The sequence below is a fragment of the Capsicum annuum genome, chromosome 7 (assembly GCF_002878395.1).
Source record: "Capsicum annuum cultivar UCD-10X-F1 chromosome 7, UCD10Xv1.1, whole genome shotgun sequence".
NCBI classification, from domain to species: Eukaryota; Viridiplantae; Streptophyta; class Magnoliopsida; order Solanales; family Solanaceae; genus Capsicum; species Capsicum annuum.
In genome coordinates, this window is record NC_061117.1 from 362,238 (window position 1) to 375,075 (window position 12,838).

At 32.1% G+C, this 12,838-nt stretch overlaps 2 protein-coding genes across 2 annotated transcripts; both read right to left on the bottom strand.

Annotated features, from left to right (window-relative positions):
- Window positions 1-5,006: 5,006 nt before the first annotated feature.
- Window positions 5,007-8,362, bottom strand: LOC107876987 (auxin efflux carrier component 2). Its single transcript, XM_016723785.2, has 7 exons — window positions 7,286-8,362; window positions 6,871-7,200; window positions 6,374-6,605; window positions 5,891-5,976; window positions 5,615-5,772; window positions 5,461-5,537; window positions 5,007-5,370 (listed from the first exon to the last, which is right to left on the bottom strand). The coding sequence occupies exons 1-7, from the start codon at window positions 8,229-8,231 to the stop codon at window positions 5,304-5,306; spliced, it is 1,896 nt and encodes a 631-aa protein (XP_016579271.1). The 5' UTR covers window positions 8,232-8,362; the 3' UTR covers window positions 5,007-5,303.
- A 2,140-nt stretch (window positions 8,363-10,502) lies between these two features.
- On the bottom strand, window positions 10,503-12,303 carry LOC107877485 (cytochrome P450 94A1-like). Its single transcript, XM_047415042.1, has one exon. It carries the CDS (start codon window positions 12,217-12,219, stop codon window positions 10,693-10,695), a length of 1,527 nt encoding a protein of 508 aa, XP_047270998.1. The 5' UTR covers window positions 12,220-12,303; the 3' UTR covers window positions 10,503-10,692.
- Window positions 12,304-12,838: the final 535 nt, after the last annotated feature.

Below are 12,838 nucleotides of genomic sequence, written 5' to 3' on the forward strand. Positions count from 1 at the left end.
AAATTATGTTTTTAGTATTATTTTTCATTTCATCTTATTTATCGTCTCATAGTTTGCAATTAATAGTTTCCGCATGACGCTCTCTCGATTTCGAACCCAACAATAATGAGAGTATTTATTGGATTTGTCTTAAACAGAATCCACTCACTAAAATCTTTTGGAAAACCCAAAATATAGAGTCAAATGGAACGACTATTTCATCCTTCATTTTCCACACTAGTTTCATATTGAGTTTTCAAACTTTTATACCCTCAAAAGTGATTGATTAATGTGCCAAACTATATAAAAGATTGTTAAGATCGAGAATCTTGGATAGTGCGGAATTAAATAAAGTAATCGTTTGAAGATGATAACAAATCGATAATAACGATAAGTTGAGAAAATAAAGGAGGCACAAATTTAACGTGGTTCGATCAACTTGACCTACGTCCACAACTAAAAGAGAAACAACTTCATTAAACACCAACGGAACAAAAAAGAGTACAAAGATACAAAAAAGAGTACAAAATTAGAGTAATTAAATACTCTAATAGCCCAAATGCCCAAAAGAATAACCTCACAAAAATCACTCCAAAGAAGAGGTTCACTCAAAATATTTTTCAACACAATTCTCTTACAAAAACTCTCTACAAAGAAGAAAACAAACACAACTAAATCTTCTTCAAATGTTGGTGTTCTTCTCTAAATGGTATATTCCAAAGAGGGTGGAAATGCCTCTATTTATAGGCACAAAACAAACCTACGTTGATGTCATTAATGACATCAACACACTACTTTGCCAATCAAATTTGACAAGAAAACAACTTGCATACAATGTTGGACTAGCCAACCAAATTTGACAAGAAACAAATTGCATGCAATATTGGACTAGCCAACCAAATTTGACAAAGCCAACAAATGATCTTGCAAGTGCTTGGTAGCAACTTTGTTTGACCAAGTGTGAATCCAAGAAACAAACAAAAGGCCACATTACAAAGATCTATTTTTTTCATAATAATTAAGCATGGTATATACCCCCTTCATTCATCGCAACTCGTCTATTTTTCTATATTTGATGTCTAATAATAAATCGTCTTGGAGTAACTAATAAAGTTGTTGCCATGTGATCAGGTGGTCACGAGTTCAAGTCTTGAAAACAACCTCTGACAGAAATGTAAGGTAAGGCTCCCTACATTACATCCTTGTAGTGGAGCCCTTCCTCGGACCCTGTGCAAGGTAAGGCTGCTACGTACATTACACCTTTGTAGGTAATGCACCGAAATCAATAGATAATTTATCTACTTTTACCCTTGATATTAAATATAATACGTTATTCATTGTATTTTTCAAAACAAAAAATTTATTATATTCAAAAGGTGATATAGTAAAATTAGTTCCAACTTATTGTTTCTTAAGATACGTGTCAAGTCAAAAGTGGACAAATATTTATGAACGAAAGAAATAATAACCTAAATAAAGTAAAAATAATAATTCGCTATAAAAAATAATGACTTTTTCGTCTCATATTAGTTATCACATTTTAAATTTTAAAATAGAGTTGGATATCGAAGTTAAACAAAGGGACAATGCATCCTTTTTCTTTGTAACGGCTCCAAATTAATTAGTACATGTTGAGACTTGGAGAAATTTTTTTTTTTATTTTCCATTCGATGTCTGATACCCGCATTGGAGTTTGATTAATCTGAATTCGCGTTCGGTAGGGCTCCATTCGGGGGTTAGCACTCCCAACAGAGTTTTCTCCATGCCCAGGGTCAAAACCTCGATCTCTGATTAAGGGTGGAGCAACTCCATCCGTTGCACCACAACCCATATTGGTAGACTTGGAGAAACATTATCACATGCTTGTACACAAATTCATAATAAAATAATTTGATTCAACAAAACGCCTTCTTCTTTCAACTTATTATAATCCATAAGAATAAATTAAGTCATTGACTAATTAGAGTTTAATACCACAAAGTTAAAGATTATTTTGTTATCTTATACATATCTTTAGTTTAATTAAATCACAAGATTTTAAGAAAAAAAAATTATTTCGTCCGTCTTTACTTGTTCATTTTTCTATTGTCACATAGATTAAAAAACAGTAAATGATAGTAATAACTTTAATATATTAACTACAAAAGTTGGTGTGGTGGTTCAGCACCTCATCCCTTAAGAAAGAGGTTGGGGGTTCGATCCCCACCTCTGGTGAATTGAAAAAACTCTGTGGCCAGTTTCCTACCGTTTAGTGCGCTGATCGTAGGAACGGAGAATTAGTCTCACGACTACCGGCTGTAGGGATACCTTGAGAAATCAAAAAACGAATAAAATATAATATATATATATATATATATATATATATTATTTTTTGAATATAATAAATTTAATGTTTTGAGAAATGCATTAGATAATGAAACATATTTAATGTTAATGATAAAATGGGTAGAAATTGAACAAATATTATGTGATACTCCCTCCGTCCCAAATTTTCTAATCTGGTGTTCCATTTTACTTGTCCTTTTTTATTTGTCAAGACAAAATAATTTTTTTTTTATATTTTACCCTTTGCATTAATTACTTTTTCTTTAAATTAAAATGTAAATATCATTTAATAGGGGTACTATAATAAACTAGACATGTTATTTATTATTTTTCTTAATAGCTATGTCATTCCAATTTGAGACGAGTAAAATGGGACGAAGGGAGTATTACATTGCAATGAACTTTGTGCCATGAATATACAAATTTCAGTGATCACTTTAGATAACACAAGGTTAATACTCCCATGGTCTTAAAATAATTGACACATTTAATTTGTTCAAAAAAAAATTAACTTAAAATAATTATCATATTTAAAAGATCAAGGAATAATTAAACTTTTTTTTCAACACTATTCTAGTAATTTACTACTCCTATACTAATTGAAGAAGTTTTATATAATCAACATTAAAAAGATAATAGGGTCATATTAGTCTATTTTGCTCATTTTTTTTAAGAGATGTATAAAATCTATACGTGTCAACTATTTTGAGGCATGGAGTAATATTTAAGGATGTAATTGAGTTCAAGGGGAGTAAAACTAAGGATGGGCATTCGGTTTGATAATTTAATATCGGCTTGGTTTTTTGATTTTCAAATTGACAAAAATGATAATCGTAATCAAACCAAAATAAATTCGGTTCAATTTCTACAAATTCGGTTCGGTTATTTCGGATTTTTATTTCGATTTTGAAGATTAAAGTAGTGAACCTCTCTTTGTTATGGCTGAAAATTTAAAATTAATGATTTTAAAAAAAAAAAAAATTCAAACCTATTTTTCATTTTCAGATATAAATAACTCAACATGGATGAAACTAAATGATATAACCATAAGTTTAGCATAATATATAACTTCATTATGCATAAGTTTGCATAAACAGTCGGAAAGACCACAGTCGACACTGCGGGCTGCAACCCACAATGGTCGTCTGGTCATTGGCTCTGGTATTGCTGTACAGACGACGATCTCGCCGACGGTCTATGGTTCGATTGATTGTTTGACTGTTGGACTGATGTATGTTGTTAGTTGTATGTGTCGTGCTATTACTTATTAGTTATTAGGATTTTTATTATATATTAAATATTACATATATATATATATATATATATATAATAAAATATATATTATTAATTATTTATAGAATTTCGGTTAATCGGTTTATTCGAATTATTTTTTAGAAAAACCGAAAACCAAACCGTTTAATCGAATTTCAAAAATTGAAGACTGAAACCGATCCGAAAAACCGAAAAATCAAATCGAAATTAAAATTTCGATTTGATTTTTTGATTTTTTTGGTTTAAACCAAAATATGTCCAGCCCTAAGTAAAACGCCATTTTGCAACTACAAAACAACTTGTAATTAGAAAATTGATGTTTAGAGTATATTATAAAAATATTGAGTAAAGTTTAATTAGATTCAAAAGTGTTCAATTACCAGTTTCCTACTAAAGGTATCACATGACATAGCAAATTAAAAATATCATAATATGCTTCAAACTCAGAACCCAAAAAAAAAAAAGAAAAAGGAATTTATAAATAATAGGCAAATCTTGGAAGAATGCAAAGCTAAATATCTCTTCTTCCCAGTATGATTATCCTTTATTATTCAATTAAGCTTTCACGTGCATGTAGAAATATTTGTAACAAACTTATACTATATGGTCAAAAAAAGGAAAAGCCAATATCATTGGAGTATAATAAATTGTATAAATTTCTGCAAAAAATGAAAATGAAAATGAAAATGAAATCCACCTCGTTTGACTTCTATTTTCATCGTTTTCCCAAAGCATTAACTTTAAAAAAAAGACTCTCATCGTAATATTATCCTTGTTTTCCCTTTAGTACTTAGTGTGTATATATATATATATATATATATATATATATGGTCGTGTAAAAATATTTGGTACTAAAAGAAAATTCATCTGACTTTTAAAATTCAAACTTTGTCACATAATTATACTTATCATTAACTATAGTTGTTTTTCAAGACATTATATTCATCGTATTTAAAGGGTAATAATAAGATAGTAAAATTGTCGTTCTGTTTATTATTCTTTAAAGGATGTGTCATATTAACAGTGAACCATTAAAGATGAACTAAGGAAGTAGCTAGTAGTAATAAATTACTCTATTTATCATTCGTTTACCATCAACTCACTTCTATTGCTATGCTTAAACAGAACAAGTGATCTTGAAAAGGTGAATGATAATGGCATAAAATTTTTCTATATTGACGGTGTATAATGATAACCAAATTAAAGGACAGCTTGATTCACTAAGCTCCCGCTATATGCAGGATTCGGAGAATGGTTCAGTCCTAAGAATCTATTGTACGCATGAAGTCTCACCTTACATTTCTGTAAATGGTCGATTGTTTTCAAGACTTGAATCTGTAACCTCTTGGTCACATGGCAGCAACTTTATTAGTTATCACGCCGTTGGAATGAAAGAACACAACAATAATGTCAAACGTTTAGATCTAAACTAGCTGCATAACTTTGATATTCATTCATAAATGAAGTAACAATACAACATCAATAATATTTCTAGTACTTCTATTGATGACCACTTACGTTCTTCTTCCTACCTAACTATAAATTAAAACTACAAAATTAAAGAGAAAGAATATAATCAAAATAAATTAATTGATCAGTTTTTTTTTTTTTTTTTTTTTTGTGTATATAAGAAGTCACATGCAGGGAACACATAGTAGTTTCCTATTGTCTTTCCATTGTATGTTGAATCCATTGAACTTATTATCTGTCTCTCTTTCCCATGATGTCTACACCCCAAGAAGTACGTAATACAGTATTGTAATTGGCAAAGCAATTAACATTCCAAATATAACCCTGCCAAACAACAAATTAAAAAAAAATAAAAAAAAAATTAATTTGAATAGACGTTTGACATACGAATTCAAAATTTAAATTTAAACTTACGCGGTGCTAAGGATATCAGGGTGGACGTTGTATTCTTTAGCAAACACAAAGGGAACAATGCCCTGAGGAAGAGCAGCCTGCAAATCGTAATAAATCATGACAATGTCAGTTTTGAACTGTCAGTATATAAAAGTTAAACTCGTATAATATATACCTGAACGATGGCAACATGTAGTAATACACCACGAAGGCCAATAGCAATAGAAGTAGCTGCAATAACTGCAGGTCCTGTTAAGAATCTAACTGCCATGGAAAATGTGGCAACTGATTTTCCACATGCTATGATCTTTGGTTGTAAAGCCATGAATAGACCTATATATATTCAAAGCTATTAGTATAAGTAAGTAATTAAATGTATAATATATGGTATTATTTAGAGGAACTTTTTTTTGTTTGTAATAGAGTGAAAGAGAATGATATATATATGTACCTAGACTGAACATAGCCATTCCAAGACCAGCATCTGATAGAATTGAGATTGAACCTTTAACAATGGAAGGCATTTGTATATTCCACCTACACATTAATTTTGAACTTACAATGTTAAAAAAAAAGTGACTTCAAAATTCCAGTATTTGATTAAACAAGAAAAATTGAGAAATATTTCATGCAAAATAACTACAAAAAAGTAGTAAACTAATTTTTATCCAAAAGAAAAAAGGTCCTATTGCAATATTATTAATAGTAAACCAAATCAATAATAGTACTTCATAGGTTGTAATATAATTTTGAACTAGAGAGACACACTTAGGTAGCCAAACATCATTCCAGCAATACAAAATAAATGCAACTCACTATATGGAGACATGAATTAATTCCAAGTCTTTAATTATTATTATTGAGGGGCGTGGAGAAGGGCGAGTAGGGAATCGAGCCCTCATCAACAAGGTGGAAAGTTCAGAGAGTCGAAGACCTGAATGAGACGAGGGACCAAATGAGTCCTATCAAGCTTGAATAGGTGTTTGGATTTCTTATCAACTTCCTCCATACCATAATAAGAATAAGTCTTGTCATAACACTAGCAGGAGGCATCTGCCTGTTTTTCTTCACTCCTTCCATTTCATCACCACCAACTTTCTTCGAACCTCCATACTTATTCGAACCATCCTCAATCTCTATTTCTTTTTCTCCATTTGCTGCATTCTCTGTCAATTAACTCAACAATACGCCAACATAAGTACGCACGCTAACAAGAAAAAATAATAACAACTGAGAGGTGATCTCATAGAGAAAAATGAGACTTTTCGATGTGAATCTGAATTAGTTGGATCCAAAGAAGGTAGGTTTGTTAATCAATGTATGCAAACAAAACAGTTTGTATGGTGATTGTACTAACAAGAATAATGTACTTACAAGAAGCCAAAAAGGTGAAAAGGACAGATTAAGTATGGTAATCTTTTGTATAGTTACCTCTTGCTGCAGCTATCTCTTGTTGAAGAACAGCCTTTGATGCATTCACAACTCCAAATTCAGTTGAACCACCTCTGTTGACTACATGTTTATTGTTACCTTCTGATGTTGGAGATGCACTTGAACTCCAAACAAACATATGAAGTTCTTTACTGTTATTGTTATTATTATGCATTGGTACTGGTACTGGCACTGGCGTTGGTGCTCCGCTTCCACTTCCACTTCCTACTTCCTTTTTCCTTTGTCCTGCAAACATTGGATTTGGAGGTGGATACAAAGGCGGTACCAATCCACTACCGCTGTTGTATAGCTCCCCGCTCATACTCCTGCCTGTCGAGATGTAATATAAATTAAAACAATAAAAATTTGAATCATCATAGAGAAATGAGACGGTCATATAGTTTAATTAGCATACCTCCTCTGTTCTTCTTATTGCTTCCAATCTTTGACATCTCCTCTTCAAAATTCGAGGTTCGTGGTGTTGGCCCTTTAGATGATTGCAAAGAAAACACATCTCCGCCAAAGCTATTCGTGTAGCCATGCTTCGGACTAGCTGTTTTGCTAGCAAACATGGCGTAAAAATCAGTCTGATTGAAACTAGACGCTCTTGGAGTTGGTTCTCTTGATGATTGTACTGAATAAATCTCAACACCAGTTAGATTCGAAGCTCTTGGAGTCATGTTATTCGATTGCAATATTCCTTTATTATAAGATGATATAATTGAAGATGCAGAAGATCTCCTAACAACCACATGAAGTTTCCCATCTTCACCAATTTCAGCATCAGCTTGTAATGGTTCACGCCCGTTTAGTGAAACCACATCTGATTCAACCCTAAATGAAGTTATCGAAGCAGCAGTTTCAGGGAATTGCTCCCCGATGAGTAACTTAGCACCTCTATATTCAAACATAAATAACATAAGGGTATACCATATAACACTTTGCATTACAACAATTTGAACCATGAGATTCCCTGAGAAATCACCATACATTGCTTTAAGCAAAGGTATTCCCATGACTAAAGTGTTTGGCAAAGTTGACAGCGAAAAAAGCGTAATCATCCATTCTAAACTCCCTCTTTTAGTAAAAACATGCCATATGAAAAGCGCGAAAAGGATAACAACTTTCTGGAGGGAATCAGCAGCAATGAAATGGTAATTCATAGCATAAGGATCATTAGTTGAAATGAAGTGAAAACCAAGAAGAGGAACAGCGAAAACCGCCACGAATCGGTTAATACCTGAACATTGATCAGGAGTGAAGATTTTCCACCACCTAACAGAACCATAAGCTAAGATCATAGCAACATATAAAGGTATAATAGCTGCAAGAACATCATATATGTCTTTACCATTAATCATTGTTGTTAATTAGCAAAAATAATAATGTGAGAGCAAAGAGAGAAAGATAAAGAATGATGAAAGGCAATGTATTTTTTTGTTGGAAGTTGGGAGAGAGGTATAAATGGTAGTATATGTGTAGATGAGAGAAACTTATTTAATGAGTTTTCACTCTTCATGAGATGGTTGACTAAGTACAATTCCCATTAGGTAAATGGCGGTGTAATTTTTTTTTTCTTTTTTTTTTTTTTTTTAATAAAAAAGAGGAATATTTGATTTGTAATATCATACAGTTTTGACCATGTTTTATCTTTTCAGCCATGTAAAATGTAAATTTTAAGAGGTGATAGATGTTTGTTTGCTTAATGTTTGTTGCTTATAATCATTTATTTGTAATTGGAGAATTTAGTTTATTTGACTATTGAACTTTTTTTCCTTTTATTTGAGGTATTGGACCTCTCATATTACTCTTGAGTGGACTTTTTATTTTTATTAATAGTCAAAGAACATCAAAAAAGAAGTAAGTACAAGTATATAAAAGAAAAACGTTATCTAAAAAATCTTAATAAGGTCAAACATTTTTATCAATACTAACAAGCATGGAAGAAGAAATATCTTGAAAGAATCAAATACTCTATTATGATCATAAATAAATTTATAAATAAATTTTAACCTTATTGGTGAAGAGTTTCATTTCCTACCTTGTAATCCTAATTCCCCCCACCATTTTGTTTTTAAATAAAGATTTATTTGTAGTTACTTTAAGAGTGATAGCATGATGTTATGAATAGAAACTAAACCAACGTTACATAAACCGAACCATGTCCACATGTGTGATATGTTGAAGCTTCATATAGTAATATTGTAATAATTTCCAGGTTTAATTCTAGTTGGTATACATAAACTCCAAGTTATGAATTATATTAGGAAACTTCGTAAAATGTAAAGGAGACACCATCCTATAATTCAGCTGTAAGCTATGTCTGAGATCATATGTAAATCCACAGGATAAAATCACTTATAAATATATTTGGAATCTTGTTTGTGATGTGTTTAGATCTGGGGTTTACCTTGAAATATATATATATAATACAATATAATGTGTTTATATTATGTTAATATAAACGAATTGCTCGATCGACTTCCTAATTAGTCGCCACAGCACACGTTCATGCACATGCAAAATTTCATTTTATATATTAGGGGAGACAATTGCTGCAATTGATCAAAATTATATAAGCTGCAATTATATATAAATTTATTTAATTAATCATACTCTTATTTATTAATGTTTCTTGTTTTAGGATGTGACGTATAAGAAACGATTTTGGGGACATGACCAATTTGTGTGCATATATTTGCGCAGTGCAAATGTGGCTATGTATGCAAATTGGAGTGGTTAAGTGTGTATATGTATATATAGTAACAACAAAAAATATAACATATAGGGTGTGTTGGGTACGAAGAAAAATGTTTTTTTTTTTTTACAGAAAATAAGTATTTGTTTTACTTATTTTCTTGTGTTCGATCGGTACGTAAGCAAAAAATATTATCTGAAAAACACATTAGTATATAGACAAACACTACAAAAAGGAGTAAATTGCAGAAACTGAAACTGCAATACGCGGAGGTTATAAGCCTCCGCTATTTTCTTTCAGCAAATTAATTGCAGTATTAACCTCCGAAATTTATCATTTTCTTTTTGTAGTGAATAATATGCGGGGACGGTGATGGGGTTGAAGATTTCGGGGTGGGGTGAAAAATAACACCGAAAATGATGAGATGAGATGTATTGAAGGATGAAAAAGACACAATCAATATACATACAACATGGCTCATTTTCTTGTTCTTTTAGTGTCATTTATATCCAAAGCTAATGTGTGTATAGTGATCATTTGAAAAAGAGAAATATTGGGCCAATTCATGCAAATTTAAGAGGTCATCAAACATTATCTCTTGCATATGAAAGGTTCCCATACACATCAAAAATCAGAAGGTTATTATCATAAAGCCCACTTCTTTTGTCAAATGGAAAAGATACTAAGCTCGACCCAAAAGCCCAATAGAGACATTAAATGAAGGATGGATTAGCTAACTCAATTTCTTTAATTACTTTATATAATTGAACACTTAGACATACACCTTTGGCTATTAATTGTTTGAAAGTTAGGTTTGGTGTTTAATTTTAATCTAATGGATTAATACCTTATCGACTCGTGCCAATCATTAACATATATAGTTTGTACAATATGACATTCTGAATTTAATTTTTTCTTTTTCAATCCAATCCCGTCCAAACAGACAAAAATCAGTTATATATAACTTTATATCACATGAATGATGATTAACAAAATAGAATTGAAACTAGTACACATACTAATTTTACAATCAATAGTACTGGCATAGTTGAAAAAAAGCAAAACAATTAAAAAAAGCATACTGTAAAAACTGCTTTTGATCACTTTTTGGCTATAAGGACTTGTTATGATTTCCTTTCTTCAATAGTAACAGGGAAACCTCCTTTCATCTTCGCCGTGAGATATGATATGAACATCGGCTCCGCCCCTTTCTCCGCTGCCGGAACCACCTTAAACCGCTGCAGAACACCAGCCACAACCCTCTTCATTTGCAAAAACGCCATTTCTTTCCCTAAACAGATTCTCGGCCCTGCTTGAAACACGGGATATGAGTATGCATCTTTGCTCACAAACATCCAATTCCCTGTCACTTGGTCTTTATTCAACCATCTCTCTGGCTTATATTCAGCCCAATCTTTCCCCCATATTTCCTCCGATCTTCCCATTGCGTAAGGATGATAAGTCACCCTCGTACCCTTTTTCACTAACGTACCATCTGGCAAGACATCATCCTTCACTGCTTCTTTTCCATCCATTGGTACTGGTGGGTAAAATCTCATGCTTTCGCAAAGCGAGGCATGAGTATACATCATGTTCTTCACTTCATCGTATAAGACTACTGAATCGTCTGTTTTTTCTCCAATCTCTTTCAAGATTTCGGACTCCACTTCTGGATTCTTCGATATCAGCCAGAAAAACCATGTCAGCGCAGCTGAAGTCGTGTCACGTCCCGCCAATATAAAACTTATCACGATATCAGTGACGAAATCTTCATCAGAGTGCCCTGTACTCAAGAATCTAGATAACAAATCAGCTGAATCGAGCGATGACTTCTCGTTCAGCTCCCTCTGTTTCCCTCTCACTATTTTTTTCGCGAATTCACGTACTTGTTGAACCGCAATCCTCAATTTCTTTTCTGATCCAATATTAAGGGCGCGTTTCATTTTCCAAATAAGTGGATAGGGAAGATTTAATCTTTTGCTGCTTAGGCGAACGGAGTCTTCAAATGCAACTGCGAATTCTGCCTCAGGTAGGTTAGGCAACAAGTATCCGGGATCATAACCAAAAGCAATTTTACAAATGTTGTCAAACGCAAACCTTTGTAAAATATCTTGTAAATCAAGCACTTTTTTCTCAGCAGCAGCAGCAGCATTGGCGAGAATTGGAATCAACCGTTCGGAGAGTTCAGTATCAACGACGGTTTCAACGAATTTCCTCAACGACCTCGTGTTGAATTCGTGGCTAGCAACTTGTCTTTGGTACTTCCATATATCACCGTCGACGTTAAAAATGCCATTACTAAGCAAATCTGATAGAGTACTATTTGAAAATTCGCCTTTTTGGTAAACAGGGAAGTTTGTTTTGAGCATGTGTTGGACATTACAAGGATTGGCAGTGAAAATAGTTTGGAAATTGAGGGGTCGAATGAGAGTGAAAGTAAGTTTAGGGGTGCTAAGGATAATATCGGATAGCCATTGAACTCGTTGTTCTTGATTTGCCAAAATGGAAAAATAGGAACCAATAATAGGATATGATTTTGGTATTTTACTATTATTATTTCTTGTTTTCTTGAATTTGATCAAGAGAAAGAAGAGAAACGGAACAAGGCAAAAGAGTAGTGAATTTGAGAGTTGCAAGTCTATTAGTGCCATTTTGGAGTTTGGTTTTTTCTTTTCTGATTAATGGAAAGAAGAGTTAGAATTGATAATGAATTGAAGTTGAGAATGATGAATGATTATTTATACAACATTTTGGAATGTCATTATCATTATAATATTAGTGAAATTGCTACACGCATCTTATGTCATTATAGACGCTTTAATACAGAAGGAAAAAAGTCATAGCCATAGCCAATAATGTGATGGATTAATTATTATATTGACTTGGTATAAATTTCAAATATGGAATGATGTAACGTAGGCCGTAGGCAGCTAATTCACTTTATTTGTTTATTTTTAGGTTCATACGATTTTTGATATTCACATTGAAATTTTAATTAATTCAGATTACAAACTGAATTTATTTAGGGATAGCGTTCTCATCAGAATTATCTCGATACCTATAATTTAAAGTCGAGACCTCTGATTAAAAGTAAAATAATTCCACTACTATATCACAACTCAGGTTAGTAATTCACTTTATTTATATGAAAAGAAAGGAATTAATTAATCATAATGTCTTCTTTTAAAATAATTGTCAATAATGTTTCAGCTAAGTGTGACTTTCGCTGACATGCACGTCAAGAAATGTGAATTTTTTTCTCTATGTTTG